Source organism: Ictalurus punctatus, chromosome 5 (assembly GCF_001660625.3).
Source record: "Ictalurus punctatus breed USDA103 chromosome 5, Coco_2.0, whole genome shotgun sequence".
Classification (NCBI taxonomy): domain Eukaryota; kingdom Metazoa; phylum Chordata; class Actinopteri; order Siluriformes; family Ictaluridae; genus Ictalurus; species Ictalurus punctatus.
In genome coordinates this window covers 26,295,219-26,317,564 of record NC_030420.2, presented here as the reverse complement: position 1 = coordinate 26,317,564, position 22,346 = coordinate 26,295,219, and the positions used below count along the sequence as shown (strand labels likewise).

General features: G+C 38.4%; 1 protein-coding gene across 2 annotated transcripts; it reads right to left on the bottom strand.

Annotated features, from left to right (window-relative positions):
* Positions 1 to 3,621: 3,621 nt before the first annotated feature.
* zgc:136971 (S9 family peptidase) lies at positions 3,622 to 21,316 on the bottom strand. 2 transcript variants are annotated; one of them, XM_017468778.3, is made up of 22 exons: positions 21,161 to 21,316; positions 18,971 to 19,115; positions 17,408 to 17,534; positions 17,109 to 17,184; positions 16,943 to 17,018; positions 16,710 to 16,828; positions 16,370 to 16,504; positions 15,636 to 15,727; positions 15,515 to 15,552; positions 15,255 to 15,376; positions 13,077 to 13,137; positions 12,874 to 12,968; positions 12,651 to 12,708; positions 12,448 to 12,536; positions 10,952 to 11,090; positions 10,737 to 10,820; positions 10,545 to 10,625; positions 10,353 to 10,441; positions 9,788 to 9,981; positions 8,931 to 9,033; positions 8,630 to 8,736; positions 3,622 to 8,493 (listed from the first exon to the last, which is right to left on the bottom strand). In XM_017468778.3, the coding sequence occupies exons 2-22, from the start codon at positions 19,113 to 19,115 to the stop codon at positions 8,385 to 8,387; spliced, it is 2,139 nt and encodes a 712-aa protein (XP_017324267.1). In that variant the 5' UTR covers positions 21,161 to 21,316; the 3' UTR covers positions 3,622 to 8,384. The 2 variants fall into 2 exon arrangements, with proteins under 2 accessions (XP_017324267.1, XP_017324268.1); XM_017468779.3 differs by having other exon boundaries at positions 18,971 to 19,133; positions 21,161 to 21,314.
* Between the last annotated feature and the right edge of the window lie 1,030 nt (positions 21,317 to 22,346).

Genomic DNA, 22,346 nt, shown 5'->3' with positions numbered 1-22,346 from the left:
TAGACTCATCCATTACGGTTACTCTAGGTTGAGGGTTGCAGATCAACCCGCATGTGACCGAACAGGGGAGATGGAGGTGTGATGAATGAACAGTTTTCAGCAACTGCTTCCATTCCTAATTACCCAAAACACAAGTCTGTTACATTTACTGCCCTCTGAAATGGCACACATTCATTATACAACACCAACAATACCATTAATCCATGGCTGGGCTTTACTATACTACATACATTCTACTCCATAAGTATTCACCCCCCTGAAATGTTTTCAATGTTTCTATGTCAACTTTTTTCAATGTTACAACTTGGAATTGAAATTGGCTTAATTGGGATCTATACATCAATTTTTTTTTAACATTTGCAGGTGAAATATATATTTCGGGGTGGCACAAAGGCTAATTAAACAAAAAAAAGGAAAAATTTTTGGTTTCATAAGTATGCACCCCCTCCCACCCCCCCAGGACCACCTTTGGCTTCAATTACAGCTTCTGTCCTCTGGGATATGTCTCTATCAGCGTTGCACATCTGGATCCTGGTATTTCTGCCCATTCTTCTTAGCAAAATTGCTCAAGATTGGTCAGACTGGATGGAAATGGTCAGTGAACAGCAGGTTTGAAATCTAGCCATAGATTTTCAATTTAATAGAGGTTAAAGTTCTGACTGGGCCGTTCTAACACATTCAGGTTTTTGGTTTTGAACCACTGCAAGTGTAGCTTTGGCAGTGTGCTTAGGGTCATTGTCCTGCTGGAAGCTGAACCTCTACACTAGTCTCAAGTCTCTTGCAGACTGGAACAGGATTTTCTTTTCTTCTAGGATTGCTCTACACATGACTCCATCCATCTTGCCCTGAACCCTGATCAGCCTCCCAGTCCCTGCTGATGAAAAACATATTTATAACCAAATCCTGATTTCTACTTTTCTAGCTGCTTGGTCTTTCTGATGCTGTATTTGGAAATGTTTTCTAACAAACTCTGAGGTCTTCCAAGAACAGGTGTATTTATACTGAGTTGGACATTTTAATGGCAAACGTGTATTTTTTTCAACCAATTAAGTGATTTCTGATTTCAACTAGTTGCACCAGAGCTAGTTTACGGATTTCACATTCATTTTTAATAATAACTGAATTAGTCCATTGCAGCTCTAGGTTTTAACACTACAAAATGTGGAAATTTTCAAGATGTGTGAATACTTATGCAGCTTCAATGATAACTCTCCTCCATCTCCCTGTCTTCACCTCTTGCTCTCTCGGCCCATCATTCCTCAACTCTCATTACCCATGTTCATAAGTACTTACATTATTTCTCTCTCAGCACCTCTTTTGCTCCATCCTCTGCCTCTCTCTATTCCTTCAACATCTTTCTTGCAATTTCTCAACATTACATCCCATTGCTCTTTCCATATACCCAGTGGAATTTTCAGAGGAAGAAAGTGAGAATGTACTGGCGCTTATAAGGTGATGACTCTGGGGGAAGTGTTAGGGTCTCCTTGCAGGTGAGGCAGATTTATGGGTTCTTGTGTAGAACGTCTGACAGAAATTAGCGACCAGACACTCAGGACGGTGATCCCTAGACATCTAAAGAACTTTTGTAGGTGCTGAAGAACTTTACATGCTTTTCCACTAGAGGAAGCACTACTGAGGAAGTTTATGGGCCATAGATATAGGAACCATTTAAGTTTCCACTCAAAAACCTTATACACAATGAATCTCTGATTGTTTAGACAAAATCTTTCCAAAATTTTTTATTATTTTTTTTAAATCCCTGCATTTAGGTAAGAAGTGATTAGAGCTTATTTTATATTAAAGGTGGTGCAGAAAGAAAACAAAGTAGAACATTTGTGCAACACAGTTGTTTTTGAGAAGTGGTAGGTTAACTATTTTGCAAGAACACATTTTCTTCTTGTGCTAGAACTGTCATTCTTTTTTCAGTAACGGAAAAAATAGTTTCACCGTAGCTGTCTAAAAAGCTACATTAATGTTAACATTATATTTGTGCTACAAAGCAAAGCAAAAAAGAACATCAATCTCAACCTGCTCACTATGTTGATGTTATTTTGATGTGTAATGTAATGTACTCAAATATACTGTACCTGTAGCATTATAACATCTCTCCTGTTATAATGGTCACACTCCCTGTAGTGTAGAAGAAACATAGACCAGGAACTCTTTCAGGAACTGTGTAGTTATTGATCAGGAGAGTTATGCAATTCTTTAGTTCCTGCTGGAAATACTTGGCGTCCTGATGAGCGAGAGCAATATGAAGTCATTTATGAGTCATTTGACACACCAATGAGACATACATATGCTACAGATTTTGGCTTCTAAAATGATCAATTTTCATTTTTTCTATCCTGTTTCCACCAGACATGCAACCTTCCACCACATCCACCCACTCTTTTACCCAATGGTGAGGTTAAAGCAAACCTCAAGCATACACAAATCCTGATCTCAAGACCTGAATGAATAAACACAGTGATAAACATATGAATACACACAATCCAACCAGGCGAAACACACTGAGTTAGCAGTGAAGTTAGCAGCAACAAGAGCCCTACTGCACTCTGGTGTCTTTCCTACTCATATACAAGATGTATACTATAGAATATTATATTCTACTGTATATTTAAGCCACAAATCAATACTACAGTTATACTCAATGCGCAAGCCTCTGGCAGATTCAAACCTCACCATCATCCATTTTGTGCTCTCAGGATCTACTACACCTCTGTTCCATGACTGTCTATGACTTTACAAACATTCATCTTTCCTCTAACATACAGTCTCATCTGACACTGCAAGCAAACAATACACTGGCAACTGTTAAAGCTAGCGCAAAAGAGCCAACTCTGTCATCCTTATTATAAATAGTTCTCCATGTGCTGACACCATGCAGCTATTCATCCATAGTGCTGTGTTGAATTACCAGCAGTGATCCATTCATGCCAAAAAGCATCATCGTCTGCTGACCAGAAACATCAGCGTCATGCTCTGTAATGAAACAGATCTACAAAGCCCAAAGCTCGGCACTAACCAAAACCACATGCTATGAGCCATCATAAATATCTCTTATCATGCAGACATTTGTACCGTGGCACTACAGACAAAATCCATGCTCTCATAAATTTGTCGGAATTTGGAAGCCAGGGAGTTACGTATGTCGACATCATAATTCAGAAGTGTCTATCATTTATCATTTCATAAATAACCACTGACCATTAACTAACTGACAAAACTTTGGGTATTAATGGGCACCGATTTGTATGTTACATACTGTGAATACGTAAGCTGGGAAAAATGCGTCTCTTTGTTTTTCTTTAGTGTAAAGAAGAGTCAGTTTCCCGATTTAAATATTCATTCATCTTCAATAACCATTTAATCCAGAGCCTATTCCAAGAACACTGGGTGAGAGACAGGAACACACAGTGGATGAGATCAGTTCAGCACATTCACAGATTCACACATGGTTTATTTAGTGTAGCCAATCCCCTTACCAGCATATTTTAGGAAGGTGGGAGGAAACAAAGGGGTTGCGTCCGAAATCGCATGGACCCATGGGGTGGCAATTATAATTGTTACCACCATGCCACCCAGTTTAAATGTTTCTCTAATAAAAAGCAGACACAATGAATACATCAGTCTTTTACTTCAAATGTACAAGCAAGAAAAGAATTAAACCATTTCAGAAAGAGAGACAGAAATGATTCTTATCAAATATGAATGGAAAAAACTGCTTTGAAAAAAAATGTCAGGGAGGCGCCACAGAGAGAGAGGTCATTTATGTCTATTTACAGTAAAACCACTTCCAGACTGTGACTGTTGAACATACGGTATATTATATATAGTATGCACTGGGACTGTGGAGTCAGTACTACAGTATACAGTCCCCTCCAAAACTACTGGAACGGGAAGGCCAATTCAATTTTTTTTTTCTGTAGACTGAAGACATTTGCGTTTGAGATCTAAAGATCAATATGAGAAGTTTAGAAGAGTTTAGAATTTCAGCTTTAATTTCCTGGTATTTATATGTAGATGTGTTAAATGGCATAGAATATAGCACAGTTTTGTATCAGACCACCCAATTTGTAAGTGAGCAAAAAATATTGGAGCATGTGACTGACAGGCGTTTCTTGTTATCCAGGTGTGTTCTGGTTGTTTAAACAATAAATAGCTCTGAACCTCTACTCTTAGTTTTAGCCTTCAGTTTCACCAATGAAGACTGCAATTGTTGTTAAAAATGAGCAGTTATTGCAAGCAAGGGATATGCAGACAAATATTAATTGCTATTTACTTTCATTTACTTCAAGATTGAATCTGTTCCTATACTTTTGCTCACCTAAAAATTGGGTGGTCTGATACAAAAGGTTCTATGTTTTATGTTGTTTAACACATCTAAATGTAAACACGAGGAAATAAAAGTTGAAATCCCAAACTCTCGCCTCATATCCATATTTTAATCTCAAACCCAAATGTCTTTGGTGTATAGCCCAAACAATGAATTGGCCTTGTCGTTCCGATAGTTTCCAAGGGACTGTATGCTAAATTTCATTTTCTGAATGATGGCACTGAAATTGGAGGATATTGGGGAGAAAAATACTTGGAAAATAAATACAGAGAGAAAAAAACTATAGTTAAGGACAAGCAAAGAATCTGGAAGACAAAAACAACTGCCAGTGAAATTAGTAACTCTAGAGTACAGGAAAAATTACTTATCACATAATAATAATAATAATAATAATAATAATAATAATTCAGCAGAGTGGATATAGAGGATAAAATAGAACATACAAACACACTTTACTGCCAAGGTGTAACTGATACCAGGGTAGCAGTTTTTAGAAGACAAAGCCTTCATTTGTCACATATACATTACAGCACAGTGAAATTCTTTTCTTCGCACATCCCAGCTTGTTAGGGAGTTGGGGTCAGAGTGCAGGGTCAGCCATGATACAGGACCCCTGGAGCAGAGAGGGTTAAGAACCCAACAGTGGCAGCTTGGCGGTGTTGGGGCTTGAACCCTGACCTTCTGATTAGTAACCCTGATTAACCTTAATCATTGAACCACCATTGCCGCGCTAGCTAGAAGGAGGTTGTGGATGGGAAAAGAAATCTGCAGGTGGCATTGTTTGGGCTAGTTTAAAAGTAGCGTGCAGCCACCAAGTCTTTGGTTTAAAGCAAAATCATTTGATTTGAAGCTAATACATTGTTTAAAATTCCATTCAAATGGATAATTTGCATTTGAAAACCGTTCCACATCATTGTCTATTAGACTGCTGTTTAATATTGCCTGGCATAATAGTTGTAGAAGACCACAGGGGGGTGATATAACAGATCCTCTAGATACACTTGATCTCAATCACTTCTCTGGCATGTAATATGGATAAATCTTGTGGGTCTTCCTGATGCGACAATCATTGGGAAAAATTTCCCACTTACTGATACTTGAAAAAAGGCCAAGCCTATCTACGATGTATTTACAACCATTTATGTTTTATAGAGTAGGTTATAGAGTGGATCATGGCCACACCAGGCAATAATACAAAGTCGTACTGCAGATATTGCAAATCGGAAATGCACGCGCACCATGGTGAACTACGTTTTCAGGCAAAGAAAGAGGAAAAAGAAGCAGACTGTATTTCCCTTTTGAAAACATTTGGAGCTCGTCTTAGATTATTCTGTGCCGTTTTTGAGAAGTAGCTGGGCTGGAAATTTTACTGAAACCTGGCAACCCTGGCCCAGATAGGAATCCAAGGCTCTAAAACAAGATGAGAGTACTAATAAGTGCTACTAATGCCTTGGAGATATGTACAGTAAAGAACTGATTTCACAGTACACTGACTCACTGTATTAAAATATGGGGTTTAGTGGGGGTTATAAAGCTCAGGCATGTGAGAGCCTGTGTCGTTTTTTAACATAACAGAAACAACATTCTAGAGAAAAACCAACTGCTACCTAGACTCAGATGGCTATGACACAAAAACATTCCACAAAACATACCGTCATGGCAACTGCGGTTAGCTTAAATTCGCTTAAACTCAATCAGGCACTTTGCTTGATGGAAAACAAAGTCCAAAAGCCTTCAGCACAATCAAGAAATACTTTATCTAAAAAGATAATTGTGGGAAAGACAGCAACGCTCAAGTTATACTATAATTATGCTAAAACACATAGTACTAATACTGATAAATATTTCACGATGCTCTATAGTCTCACTGCCCGTCCTGGTGTACTGAAGGAAGGCACATGTGATTTTTCATATTGATCACATTTTCAGGGCATGACTGAGGAGGGATTTTCAAGTTGGCTGCAAATGCCCACAGTCCAGATCAGCCTATCTGGAGTTCATTTAACTAAATGTAATCTGTTTTCTGTGAACTGATAAATCAGCCGGCCTGTGATTTGGCTAAATCAGCTCTGGATTTCAAATTATGTTTTGTTTAAATTTTTTTAAGCAGTCTTTCTGAACAGACTGACAGAATCTTCCTTTGAAAGATGGTAAAGGTTTTTATGGAGATTCTCATGTAGATAAAAATTATTTTAAAGGACATTTCCCCATTAAAATAGTTTCTATTTAGGAAGTAACCTGTAAAGATAAAATTACATATTAGTACCAGCCAGTGTTAATTCTGATAGCTGATTTGGACTTGGTTTTAGTATTCTGACAAAAATACGTACAAGTTTTAGTTATTTGGCTAAATAACTAAAAGTAATTTAATTAAAAAGTAAAAGTAAAATGACTTTTTTATGTAAAAGTAATTAGTTGTAGTCTAGATTTACTTTCATCGACCGCCATTTTAACCAGATACAACTGAGCAATTTTAGTCAATGAAAATAAAACTTTTTAGTTTTTATTTCTCAGATTTCAACTGTATACATTTTTTTATTTCCCTAACTCAAATGCAGTCATTTCCCAAGTTTTAAATACTTCTTGTGGAATTGAAATGGAATGACACTATGCCATTATGGGCTTATTAACCCTTTTCTTTCGTGTTCTTTAATATGCACTGGCTAAGATGTTAGATATTATCTAGCTAGTTCGTATTAGTACTATTAGAATTAAACATGAGCCTAACCAGGTTAGGAAAACAAAGATTTTCTTTCTTAGTTATCATGACCAAAATTAACTCAGACACTATCACAACGTTTCAGTCCTGTGGACAACATCCTATTCTGCACTGATCATTATGTATCATGTATTTTTCCACCTCAATCAAGAAAAAAAAAATCTCATCAATTTAATTGTAAAGAGGAACTTTACAGAAACAAAAGAGATACTTCAACTAGTCTAATACTAATCTCAAAGGGCAACTTCAGCTTTTCTGGCTTCTTTTTGTTTTTGTTCATTTTGTTTGCAAAATGCTTCTTGTTGTGAATGGAACATCAGGTCTGCCACCTAGTGGTTAGCATTAGTAGTCACTGACAACCAGGGAAAGGTTACACTTGAGGGTGATCTATAATAATCAATTTAATGCAACGTTAGAGTTCCTTTTCATTTAAAGAGTCAGGGAACAAAAAACTATATAGTGATCCCGATCTGCTCTGACTCACCCCAACATCCTTGTAACCGTAATTAACAGCCAGCACTGTGTCAGTGGGCTGGGGTGAAATTTGGCAGGAAATTTGCTATACATCAGTGCAGACATGTCAAACGTCATCACGTCCTAACTTTAAGCACAAAAGAATTCTGGCTGCACTGTGACAGGCAAGAGCTGGCAGCTAATCAACTATATTTCTCGCTGAACAGCTAAGGCATTTATTCTCTGACAAAGCCAGAGAACTCATGATAGCCAGCTAGTGCCTAATGTGGTGTGTTTGACGAGTTATGTGCATTGATCTCAATTCAGTTTATGAATTTATCTGAAGTTCAGTTAAATTCTATTAAACACGTCAACTGATACTTCTGTTCACTCTTGGTGAGTGTAATGTTGACAGATTTGTGTCCATTTATTCATTTGTTCTGTTTCATCTACTGCACTAACATTTAGACAATTAGTGGCTAACTGGAATTTTGGTTCTTTTCTGTAGTTCAAACTCAGAATGTGGCTTGAGATGAATGTGGCCCTGAACGCTTACTGAATATGTACGTTATATCCACTGTTTATAGTCTGCATAGTCCATTTATTGTTTCATTATGTCCAGCCTTCAGAGTTGCTGCATCTGATTTCACTGCACCTTTGTACCAGCTACGAGTGAGCATGTGACAAATAAAGCTTTGTATCTTGAATCATAAATCTGTTATTTGGGAGTCGTCAGATTAATCTGCACAGTGGAAATGGAGCTCGCAAGTTATGCAAGTAGCACACAATAGCATTTTGTTTTACCAGTGAATTCCAAAGTCTTAACTTGGCAGCTTCAATGATGTTGATGTCTTAATTTAATCAAGTGGAAGTTCAGTTCATGTTTAAATGCTGTTTGAACCATAGTGCAACATTGAGGAAACAGTCTGACTGAGTTTCCACTTTAGACAGGGAATGGCCCTCACTGTCATACCATAACAGCCTGAGAGAGAGTGAGAGAGAGAGAGAGTCAGGGATAGGAACAGAGCGAGCAATAGTTAATGAAAGCTATCATGTTTCTCTCAATAGCAAAACTCTGTTCATTATGTTTGTGTGTGTGTGTGTGTGTATAAACATACCTGACAGGTGAGTTCCTACTCTTGAGGGCTTTGTAAAGCTCCAGACCTTGATAAGGCGACACTCTCTTATCCTTCCCACCTAACATAAGCAAGACTGGGGTGCGGATCTACTCCACACACACACACACACACACACACACACACACACACACACGCATGCACACAGATGAGTTAATGAATATGCAGCGTGCAACAGATGCTTTCAGTAATGTGGTAGTAAAAACATTTAGCAAACATGTGTGTGTGTGTGTGTGTGTGTGTGTGTGTGTGTGTGTGTGTGTGTGTGTGTGTGTGTGTGTACCTGCGCTGCATGCACTATAGGTGATTTGTCCAGCATGGTTGTCAGGGCTTGTGAAGTGGGCAGCTGGTCAAAGCTGTATTCCAGACCTACAGAGGAATATCTCCTGTAGGGGGCAGCAGAGCACACAGCAGCTCATTTACTACAATTAATTTACCGCACTAACCCATCATCTACTGTCTATAGCAATGTTGCCATCTGTTATCAGTCCGTACAGGATTTTGTTTATTCGGTTCGGGGTTTTTATTGTGATTGTTGCGGACATAAATGCTGTGGCTTTATTTTTCCTCAAAATATTTTGTATATACTTGAATTGGCAAAATTGCATTTGCAAAAATTTGTCTTTCGCAGTGATGTTTGTTGGTAAATGAGACCTTTTATCTGCACTCATGTTCGGCACCCATGAATCGAAGAGGGCTTTGGCTGAATGCGCGCTGTGATGACGTCACATGGTGACTCTTGGCCCAAATCTGCAAAAAAGCCCCTCTGAATATTGCAAAGTTTGCTTGATTTTGCCTCCATTTCTAAGGAAATTCCAGGAGGGACTGTTATATTCATAACTTAAGATTGGAGGAGCAGTTTCAGGATGAACATATATGTGTGTTACATGAGATTTATCCAGTCTGATCATTTTAAGAAAACACTTAAATGTTTACAAAAACAATACGCAACAATTTACAAGTATAAATGTTATACATTAGTGATCATTTCTTCAACATGCTGATTGATTTACACCTGTAGTGCCATTATATCTCATAAAGCATTAAAACATTCAGTTCCTGGGGCCCTCATTTATTCGCAGGTTCTAAATTGTTTCTTGAGCTTAAAATGTAGAATTATCGCACGGTGTAAATGTTTACCAGTCAGTGATGTCACTGGTCCCGAGCAGTGTGGCCGCGTTGATGACGGGGTTCCGTGCTGCACATGCTCTGTAGAACTCTGGATACTGACCAATCAGATGACACGCCAGGAATCCACCATGAGACCCACCCATCACAGCCACCCTATCAGGATCAAGGGTCTTGTTACTCTGCAGGACATGCAGCACAGCCCTCTGCGTAAGAGGAATATAAGAATATGGAATATGGGAAAGGTGAGGAGGCAAAAAGGGAGAAAAATAAACGTCATGATGCCATTCATTTCAGATTTAACATGTTTATCATGTTTTGCATTAAAAACAAACAAAAAATACAATCATGGAATGTACTATTTAATTATAATATCATTATTATTGTTATCATTATTGTTATTATAATTATTATGAGAAAACCAGATATTTTTGTTTTTTATCACTGGTAGCTTTTGATTAAATTAAAAGCTTCTTTTGGGTAAAAATGTCTACTGGATATTTTAGCTAGAAACAATTTTATTTACCAGCTTGGACTATTTTCATGAGAATGTGTGTGCGTGTGTGTCTGCACAAACCTGCACGTCTTTGACATCCTGACTGCCGATGTTTCCAAGGAGAGAATCGATAGCGTCTTGACCAAAACCAGTGGAACCTCTATAGTTAACTATTCACACATGTAATTATCCAGTCCATCATTCAAAGTTGTATCAGATTCCTCACCTATATTTTGGTAGCAAACACAACACTCACAGAAATATAACACTCACCCATGAGCACAGAGAAACCCAGTTTAGTCAAAGCTGCAGCAGTGACATTCCATTCAGCTGCAAAATGAGAATGAGGCCCTCCTGCACACACAAACACAGCTGGCACTGAACCAATTCACAGAGCATTATTCGAAGGTAATCGTCTGTGGATACTGTGAAATCTATAGTACTGTACAATGTATGTGCATGCACCATGTATGAAGACAACCAGAGGAAACTTCACAGCTTTGAAAGACCTTGCTGGTTTCAACAGCATGGCACCAGAACATATGCCAGCTAATGAGAGAGAGAGAGAGAGAGAGAGAGAGAGAGAGAGAGAGAGAGAGAGAGAGCGAGAGAGAGAGGGAATAAGATCATTACATGTTCTAATTCAGCAGGTTTATTTTACACATAGACATGCTACTCACAGAACTGATGGTTTTCCTCTTCTGGTGTGGGAGTGATTATCATCGACTCCCAATCAAAGTTCTCGTATGTATTAGCTCCGCCCAAGTGAGACCACTGTACACTCTGTACATGCTTTCCATCAGGTACAAACCCTACTTTCTGTGCACGCGCACACACACACAGTTAAATATGTAAAAACATTATACACATGAAGTCTAGATTTCATGATTTCTGTATCTGAATCAATGTGTGAACCTCTTTTTTTACAAAAAAAAAAGAAAGAAAAAAGTACGGAAACCTATTTACCATCAACTCAATTATAACGGAAGTCTAAGGGCAGTCAGTGAGACAGTCAATAAATAAAATACACAGCAATATAACATTATTTTTTCCAGAAGGTCTTACCAAAGCTGGTGTTGAGGGCAAAATACAGTAAAAGGAATTACAGTAACACTTTTTCTAAGCTTTAGTAGTATGTATCCATGTGCAATCGGGTGCACTCTTCTACACTTTTAACACACGATGCATCTCTGACACCATCAGATTCTTATACAAATGCTTTTGACTTTAGAATTAATGAAAGCTTTGTACAGTCTGTAGCAGTGGACAAATCATTAGCCTGGGATGTGTGCAACAACCAGAATTCATTTCTACACTATTATGCATAGTTGCTTGCCATGCAAGAGGTTCAAGAACCTTTTTGTCTTTTGTATTTTTATTTAATTTTGTTTTGTCTGTTTAAACAGAACTTACTGTACTTCACAATGATGTGACTCACCTTGATACAGTCACTGTAGCATGCACGTTCAAATCCCACCACCTGCTGCACTACACTCATATGTGCACTCTTTTCAGAATCAGGAACATGCAGGTTTGTGGAAACACTGACAAAATTGAGCAAATTAAAGCACAGTGCAAAGCTGCTATATACAGTAAAGTCCTGGTAGCACAACATGCACGGTTAAACACAATGAGAGGATATAAAGGCATTAAGCAGGCGTAAATAATATTCTGACCTGCGATGCACAGAGAGGACACGGTCAAGGTTGTAAAAAAGATGAAAGGAAAAAAAAAGTTTATCAGGAGACGGTAAGGACTATGGCTACCCATCGGAATCCATATACTCATTCATTTTTTATTAATCTGTATTTATGATTTAATTATTAACTAGCTGGCCACATGTTCTTATATTATTATAGCTTCTAATTTAAGCCTAGCCAATTAATCAGCCAAAACATGGGAATGGGCAGCACATTGGAGCTTTTACTGGCTTTCATTTGTCCACCCCTGAGTCTGTGTTGCACATAAATATACCTCAAACTGCCCATAGACTTCCACTATAAATGAGTTCCGGGTTTCATATAAACAAGTTTTCCGTTCATCTGGTGTATGGAGAAATGTGACTTTATGTGACTATGAACTGTGTACATGGATAACATCTGCTACACGCATTCACACCAAGAACCATGTTGTATCATGTGATCTACAGTGTGTGAGTGGGTGTGGTTGGGTGTACCAGGCTAGGTGGGTGATTAGGAGCAGAGCAGGACATCACCATCAGGTCTTTGATTACTGCTAACAGCTTGACACTCCCAAACTCGTTCCCTGAGGACATACACACACATAAATGTAAAACCCGACCTCGAACAAAATGAACACACACTGTCAAATAACTCAAGCACACACACAGCAACAATAAACACACATACACATACATACACGCAGTGTCCTGCACAGGTGTTACTGTTCCGGTTCGTCTCTCCACAGAGTACAGCATCTAGCAGAGAAGAAATCATGAGTTCATTTTACAATATTCAGAATATAACACAGCATATTCTGGCAGAAAGTTTCCGGAAGATTCCGCCTCAACATGTGTGTTTGGTTTTCTAACACCCTCCACTTGCTCTATCGTTCAGTGATGTAGATTTGCTCTTTTCTGTACCTTGCTGTTTTCACAGGCACTGCTGAAGAAGATTCTCTCACTGTCTGACGACCAGCAGTGAAGAGGAAGAGGTTCATACACACCCATAAACTGACCTGCACACACATTTCGATGTCATATCACATACTCACGGTACAAAAATAAACATGAAAACACTAGAGAAAGAGAGTGAGATGGAAAGATATACTTGTGTGTGCAGGTACCTTTCTCTGCTCTTCTCACTACATCCACCAACACTGAGGTAGTTCTGTTCTTCATGTCATACTGAGAAAGAGAGAAAGAGAGAGAGAGAGAGAGAGAGAGAGAGAGAGAGAGAAAGAGAGAGAGAGAGGAGACCTGTTGTCTGTGGAATGCACTGTGCTGTCATTACAGCTGTACTCATTTCCCTGAATGGCCTGCTATCCTCTGTATGATGTCATTATAGCAGCAGTGCTCCTATCAGTCTGCCATTTCCTGTATTTTAGCCCTGGGTGCAGCTGAGTCACTGGAGACACTCCGAACTGCCCTCCTAATTAACCTGCTTGTTAACCTGCTCATTATCTTCCAGTTGGCCATCAGAGAATCACGTCAATGTGTGTTAATGTGTGTCTACACACAAACACACACACACACAGAGTATAAAGAGTGCAGACATGTACATTGATCATGGAAATGTCTTTAATACAGTCTTCTTCCTCTTTGTATCTGATTCATCAGCATAGAAAGGACAGGAGACTGCAGAGAGGTCTCATGTGAACTTTGAACTGAATTTGTCTGCATTCATATACCGCTATGTGTATCACGCACATCTGCCAACAGCCGGTTCTGAAAACCTGTCTGTGTGTGTGTGTGTGTGTGTGTGTGTGTGTGTGTGTGTGTGTGTGTGTGTGTGTACGCAAGAAACTGTTTACACCTGACTGTTTCATGTGTAGGTCTGGACAATGATGATACAATATAATTTATCTCAATAGAGATGTCACGATACATTTTCTGAGATATCACAAGTATTGAGATATGTTTTTAGAACCTTTTTACATTTTTTAATAAATACAAATTGCAAAGAAGTAGCTTCTGTTTTAGTTCAGATGTAGACACTATAAAGATTTACATGCATATTACGTATAGCGATTAATAAGCAAGTAATAAGCTGTAAACTTTTCCACTGTCTACATCTTAACTAAAACTGATAAGCAGTATCTCTTTCGCCAAATGCTTGGAGATTTTCCAGGGTAACACCCTCCGAAAGCACCTACAATGGGCAACTGTGCAATGAAAGAAGCATCAGGATGCACTGTGGGAAGAAGACAAGTTGGTGGAGGAAGTGTGATGCTCTGGGAAATGTTCTGCTGGGAAACCTTGAGTCCTCGCATTCACGTGGATGTTACTTTGACATGTAGCCCCTACCTAAACATTGTTGCAGACCAAGTACACCTCTTTATGACAATGGTATTCCCTGATGGCAGTGGCCTCTTTCAGTAGGATAATGCACCCTAACACACTGCAAAAAAATGTTCAGGAACGGTTTGAGGAACATGACAGAGAGTTCAAGGTGTTGACATGTCCTCCAAATTCCCCAGATGTCAATCCAATCGAGCATCTGTGGGATGTGCTGGACAAACAAGTCCGATCCATGGAGGCCCCACGTTGTAACTTACAGGACATAAAGGATGTGCTGCTAACGTCTTGGTGTCAGATACCACAGCACACCTTCGGAAGTCTCGTGGAGCCATGCATTGATGGGTCAAATCTGTTTTGGTGGCACGGGGGGACCTTCACAATATTAGGCAGGTGATTTTATTGTTATGGCTGATCGGTGTAAGTTTCTACCATGACAAGCTTGGCCGCAATGTTTGAATATATCTGCGCTGATTGATGCAGGAGAGAAAATGTAATCCCTTTCTAATCATCATCATTACCATTTGCAAACTGTTAGATTTGGCCAAAACGTTTTAGTCGTAAAAGTCAATTTTTCAGCGGGATCCCAAATAAGTGTAGTTAAGTGATATTAGAGAAGTCATTATACTTCTCTAATATTATCAAAGTCAGACATACATTCATATATTTTATTTCACATTGACAGTAAAGACAATTGTGGGCACTGCATCTTTCAAGTGGAAAACAAGACAAGATATTACTGTGAGATGGGGGAAGTTAAAAACACCTATGCAACTGTCAATCATTCCAGACATACAGTATATCAAATGACTCATCTGGTAATAAAATGTACTTAGTTTAATTTTCATATTACTCATGATAGTAATCTGTTTAACTGGACACATTTTTGCAGACAAGTGTGTATGCCGTTAAAGTTATATCAGGATACAGTCAAGATATAACACACAAAAGGAGCAGGTGTAAATGGGGTCTGAGATTTTTTTTTTTTTTAAAGTGTCTATCTTTACCAGCATCATGCGGAGACATTGTTGATGTGGGCCAAACACTTGTCCCTGCAGATAGACCAGCCAAAGAGAGTCTGGACTCAGTCGAGGACTCATCACCGAGCCGGAATCACATGACAGGAGCTCTAATGTGGGTCAGAAGTCAAACAGAGATCCCAAATATAGAGTATGTACTGTATGGGAAATAATGAATGTCTACATTATTACTCTACATATATACAGTATGGTCCATGCTGTATTCAATAACATATAGCAAATCTTACCAGAATTTCCTTTCAAGTCAATAGAGAAGACAGCTGACCTGAAACCAGATAAATCTCATTAATAGTTAGCATTTACAAAAATGGTATAGATGTGATAAGCATGCCAACTCTGCCCCCTCACCTCCGATTGGAACAGAACTTCAGGCCCAATCGGAAGGGTTCATGCCACCAGCCCACGAAGATCACGGCCTTGCCGTCACCTGTCCACAAGGCCTGAGTGATGGCACTTACAGGTGAGTGAAGTCACAAAACCAAATTATCTACGTTCTCAGTAGTGCCAGTTCAGCACTGGTTCAGGTTTTCCCTCTCTACAAACACACCTAAGCCAACTCATCAGCTTTCATAGACGATAGGGTATGTTAGCAGTAGCGAAGTGGATTTTGGTCAGTTTTGACAGCTCAAATACAGAGAAAATAAGCGAGTACTGGAATTTTTGTAGGGTTGGGAGAGGGTTTCTCTCGCTATGCGTCAGTATAGTATAAGTTCTGTTAATGGCAGTGTGGCTATACTGAGTCATTATGAGAGAAACCCTCTCTTCTCCCTAAGGATTTTTGGATAATAATTAATCATTCAAAAAATGCCAACAATGATTTCTTGGATTTATTCAAAGCCTCCTGTATGTTGCATTTCTCTCGTTCGTGTAGCTGCTTGTTCTGTGTCATTCTGCTTTACACTATCTGCCTACTGATGAAAGAAAACTCCCATGATGTTCAGCTGAGCCTGACCTGAATATCTCTCTGTGTGTTCATTCATTCATGTACAGGAGAGTGCCTGAGAATTCCTGATTTTAATTATGATGATGATGATGATTATTATTGTTATTATTATTAGAGTAAATTAGCAATAGTGGTTTACCTGTCCAGGTGACACATGACATGGGACTCCAGAACATATGTTCACTTCTCCTTTAGTTAGATTTGCTACACACAACACTGGGGCACTTTTACCAACCAGACCCTCGCCCCAATCTTCCACATACGCATTCTTATCCTGAAACACACACACACACACACACACATAATTGAGAGAAGCTTTATAAATGAAGTACAGCCTATCCTAGTGTATGGATGCCAATCAAAGCTCTATTAATGTAACAAATTGTCATAGAATTGTAACCATCTCCAGATTAGAATATGATGAGTACTTAAGATCCTTTCGTATATGAGAAAGTTTGCTTTTTTTAAAGTCTACTTACCTCTTCTTCAAGCACACTCAAACTTCCACTGTCATTGGCTGATGACCCCTCCCTCTTCTTCTCTGCTATGTAAAGTAACCTTCCCTCACACGGTGACCAAACTAGACATGCAAAGTGTGCTAAATACACAAATACATACAAATAAATGACAAAGTAAAACCAACAGCCCAAATTAATATCTCCAGCAAAACAATAAAACAGGGGAAGAGTTGTGCAAAAGAAGGCCTCCGTACCATCTTCATAGACTTTTCCGTGTTTGTTCAGGGCTGTGAGGTCTAAGCTTTTCTCCAGTCCACCACAGCCCCATACCTGAGAAGTGACAATTCACCCAAGCTTAAAAAAAAAAAAAAAGGAATACACTAATCACTTAGTGGTTTGTGATTGGATGGCCATAATTACCTCAAGGTACTGATGCCCCACACCATCTCGGATGACCGCTCTGCGTACTCCAGAGGGGGAACGGCTACTAAGCAGCCTGCAATTAGAGGAGGAGATGTGGGTTAAAATAAGAGTCATTTAGGTGCATTTATATGATCCTTTTATATTATATGTATACAGTATAAGTGTGTTTATTGTAGATTCATGTTATTTAGTTCAAATGTATCTGGAAGTGTACAGCTCATACAGTATATGTATATATACACACAGTATATACATATACATTATGGGTTTTGTGTATGCGTGTGCCAATGCCTTACTCTCCATGTGTGTGTATAGAGGGTCCCAGACACACAAACTTTTCCAGAGTATATTCATTACACTGAAGAGTCCACTGCTGACTAAAGCGCAATCTAACGCCTCGGTCAACATCACACTGACTCCACTCTGAAAAGAGACAGATGTATAATCTTAGCAATGACTTTTGTTAGAAAGAAAGAAAGAAAGAAAGAAAGAAAGAAAGAGAGAGAGTTGGTACATAGCAGGAATATTGGGCACGTGTAAGGAGGATCTAAGCGACTTTGACAAGCACCAAATTGAGATTGCAAGACAACTGGATCAGGGCATCTCAAAAACGGCAGGTCTTGTGTGGTGTTCCCGGTATGCAGTGGTTAGTACCTATTAAATGTGGTCCAAGAAAGGACAACTGAAAGATCTACATGCATATTATGTATAGCAATTAATAAACTGTACATGTAAACTTTTCTAGTGTCTACATCTTAACTAAAACTGACAAGCAGCATCTCTTTCCCCAAACACTTGGGGATTTTCCAGGGTAAAACCCTCCGAAAGCACCAACAATGGGCAAGTGAGCAATGGAAGCAGCACCAGGATGCACTATGGGAAGAAGGCAAGCCGGCAGAGGATGTGTGATGCTCTGGGAAATGTTCTGCTGGGAAACCTTGAGTCCTGGCATTCATGTGGATGTTACTTTGATACGTACCACCTACCTAATCATTGTTGCAGACCAAGTACACCTCTTCATGATAACAATATTCATTAATGGCAGTGGCCTCTTTCAGCAGGATAATGCGCCCTGCCACACTGCAAAAACTGTTCAGGAATGGTTTGAGGAACATGAAAAATTGTTCAAGGTGTTGACTTGGCCTCTAAATTCCCCAGATCTCAATCCGAATGAGCATCTGTTACACGAGCTGAACTAACAAGTCTGATCCATGCAGGCTCCACCACACAACGTAGAGGGCGTAAAGGATCTGCTGCTAATGTCTTGGCACCAGATACCACAGCACACCTTCAGAAGTCTCGTGGAGTCCATGCCTCGATGGGTCAGTGTATTGCTCCCAACTCTCTCTGAGGCCTGTAATTCAGCTGTACCGTGAAAACATTTCAGAATTTATGGACCACTGGCACTTATGAACATGCTCACTAGAGTAGGAAGAAACCCAGACGTTACTCAAAGTTTTGTAAATCTGGTGGAATGTTCTCGTTTGGTTTTGGCGACAAAACCATTTACAAACACCTGTAATAAATGATTTATAAACGATTTATAAATGAGGCCCATTGTACCATAAATAGCCATAACCACTGGATAGCCATAATGCACTTTCACTAAGAATGATGGTTGCTAAGATGGCAATGTCATTGTGCTTCTCAGACATTAAATTGTAAATGCAGGTCTTTTCTATAGTCACGTGCATTCATTTTGTAGTTTGCTTGGTTACTTTATTGTCCTTAGGTTTGAAACATGTCAAATAATTCTAAACAAAATCATTTCCTTCAACCATGAATTCTGTACCTTATAACAATGTTTAATTTGGAACTACTGTTTTTTTTTAATGCAGGGAATAAACAACTAATCTTACCAGTGCTTATAGTGAGATTCTGGGTCTTGGTGTCAGACCCAATGCCTTTTTCAGTAGTGATGAAGGCAGACACAGGAACAGGATATCTGTTGTAGCTTTTGAACACATTTCTGATCACACCCTCCTCCATCATCTTCATCATCATCTGCAGAAAATACAAGATCTACATGTTCTGTGGCGTTATTCACAGTACACCAATTAGAATAAATGTATATTAACTCACACATGGAGGTTAGATCCGATTAGTAGGATCGACTTGAAACTGTGGTTTAATTCACTAAATAAGCAGTCATATGCACTTACATCTTTTCTTACTGATAAATGGGTTTAGTACTCAGTAAGACCTTTATACATAGCAGACATACTCACAAGACTATTTATTAGATTGTTTAGATGAAGTGTGGAACTATGACAACCTATGATAACCTTATAAATAATAAGATAAATACAAATTAACGTTACACTTCAGTTAGGTTAGATTTGCACACCCATTGAAGGCACATCAGCTTAAGGCCAAACAGATACAGGTAGATAAAGGTCGACCGATAGTGGATTGTACTGATACCGGTAGATAAGTTGGGCAGTACCTACCTGCCTACAACTGATTAATCAAACGATAGTTTTTAAAATTGATACTGAATGAAAACACAACAATCAAAGTAAAACATTGCTGAACTTTATTACAAAAATAAACAGTAATGACTGTACCATGGAAATCTACTGTAATTTTCTAAATGTAGTAAATATATTCATATTAATATATATTAACTATTAATAAATATTAACATAAATAAAAGATATACATCCAATAGAATTTTAATAGAAATAGGGAATAGAGACATCCAAAATGGAAAGAAGAAAAAAAAACACTTCAAATAACACAACAAAATTTGTCAGTGATGGTTTCGCCTCTAGAGGCCGCTCTCGTACTGTATAATCACAGCGGACCATTCTCAGCCACTCCTGCAATGGACGCAAGGGGGAAATACTATTGGTGTGGATTTTCGCCGATAACCGATAGTTCCAGCAACCGCAATCTGCAAAACCGACCAATCTACATGTAGACAACAATTTTGGTCGCATCAATCATTTTTCAGATTTTGGTATAAATATGTCTCCTCTTAGATTGCAATAATAAAAATATCATAACTTTTTTTTTCTCAAGTTTTTTCTTGTGACCTCCACACGTTTGAAAAAGGCTAGAGCGCCGTCCACCTCACAATCATGCCAGGTCATAGTATATCACTGAAAAACCTGTTTCCTGATATTTATATGTCAAGTCATGAGTCAGTATGATACATGTCATCTTTTAAACAATGTTCCTTAAGATCACTTCTCTTCTATATTCAGACTCTGAAATCAGAATCAGTTTCTAGATGACCTGCATTCGTGAAATTTTTAAAATCCTTATTCCTACATAGAAGGAAGAAGAATTTCCCAAAATGTTGATTATTCTTGGAGTTACATTAGATTTTAAGAAGCAGCTTTTTGGTTTGACTAAATGCAAGTATATCAGCGATGAACTGGTGGAAAATGATCGTGATCTCTACCTTTTTTCCACCTGTACTGTCTTGCCTTGTGTTAAATCTGCACAAGGATTACGGCTATCAAGTCTTTTGTAGACATGTGACGTGATGTGATAATTGAGGATGTCATTTTTCCCCCAAAGTAAACCTACTTTTAAACAATGATCAAGCTGGGGTTTTAAAACAGGCTGTTGATGGTTATTCTAGAGTATACGCTGATAAATTACAGAGGCTTGGCCACAGCAGTGCCACCCCAATGGCATGTCAAAAGACGTTATTACTCCTTTATATGCAGCATTAATAAATCCTATCTCTCTCATGTGTATTTAAATCATCACTGTGATGTTGTAGGGATTTTTACTAAGTGCTGTGAGATTTATGAACTACAGGGCCAGTCCAGTAATGCCATTATGTCATTATTTCAGTCACTCATTTTTAATCAATGAATAAATCATCCATTCTGGAAATGTGATCTTGTCCTGTATATTAATAGATGGTGTGAATAAAGAAAAGGGTTTTCACATTAAAAAAATAAACAAACATATATAAAAAAAAAAAAAAAAACAACTCACCCCACCTTTACAAAACATCTTATTTTAAAGAAAACCGAGCAATAAAGAAACTTACTGATTATAATAAACCACAGAGGGAAGACCATACTTACAAATATTAAGTTTAGACTCTGCGAAAATGCGGACGTGAATTTAAACGCTTCATGTAGTATGTCATTACGTTAAAAATTGATTACTGCTCGCGCGCATTGTCCAGCCGCGGCTTATTTGTGTTTGTGGTCGTTTTTCTTCTTCTTCTACTGGTTATGGAAAGCCCGCTCTGTGCACATTACCGCCACCTAGTGGAGACGTTCTGTATACTTCACAAAAATACCTGTGCGGTTAAACATACTCCCCTGAGGCCTATTCGTCCCCGAACATCAAGCGTCGCTTCGTGTTCAGCTTCAGTGACTTTCAGACACACACACACACACACACACACAGTTTCACTAGTACAAAGGGTCATAATGTTGCAGAGAGCAACACAAAGTCTTAGACACCCCTTTTTTTAGTTAAAATAAATGTTGTAGATATTTATTTTATGAATTCTGCATTATTGAGTCAGTACATTTTGATATCCAAACATTAGTTTTCCAGCACAGAGTTAAATGTTACAGGAAAAATGTTTGTTGTATGTCAGTAAAGAATGGGGGTGGGGCATGGGGTGGGAGCGAAGAATCGTCACACCAAATATTGAGTTTCTTTAGTTTATTACTGTTCACTGCACATTGTAGTATTTTTATTTTTAGCAGGAAGATTTAATTTCAATAGTTTTGAAGTAATCTTTAAAATAATCTCTGCATGAGCCTAAGACTTTTGCACAGTACTGTACATGTACACAGATGGTAGAAACAGGACTTAGCTAGAAAGTAAAGCATTTAAATGCTATTGACTATTATCCATTGGCTTTTCCTAAGTCTGGTGAATAACAATTTCAATAATTATTCAGGTTTACTGTGTATGTAAATAAATAAATAAATCAATAAATAAATAAATAAATAAATAACTATTTGTAATATCTTTTACGTCAATAGGGGGCGCAATTGTATTGCCGTGCATGACACTTGAATGAAAACTATTTAATTGAATTAAATATATTTGTAAAATTTCCCCAAAAAATTGGGAAATGTAGCTCTATCCAGCACTTGCTATTTAATTTTCTTTCATGTTAAAGCCTTAATGATCGTGATAACGAGTTGATTATTTCAAACAACTGTGTGCACTGAATATGCAGCTTTTGATTCGTTTGATTCAATCTAATTCATTTAGAGAAGCAAGGACAGACAATCCAAACCTCTT

Bases quoted from the DNA above. Each gene is read 5' to 3' on its own strand.
- zgc:136971 (XM_017468778.3), bottom strand. From the start codon at position 19,115: ATGATGATGAAGATGATGGAGGAGGGTGTGATCAGAAATGTGTTCAAA. The intron at 15,728-16,369 runs GTAAACCACTAT...GCCATCACTCAG, and splicing joins GTCATGTGTCACCTGGACAG to GCCTTGTGGACAGGTGACGG. The intron at 13,138-15,254 runs GTAAAGATAGAC...TCTCTTTCTCAG, and splicing joins AATGTCTCCGCATGATGCTG to TATGACATGAAGAACAGAAC.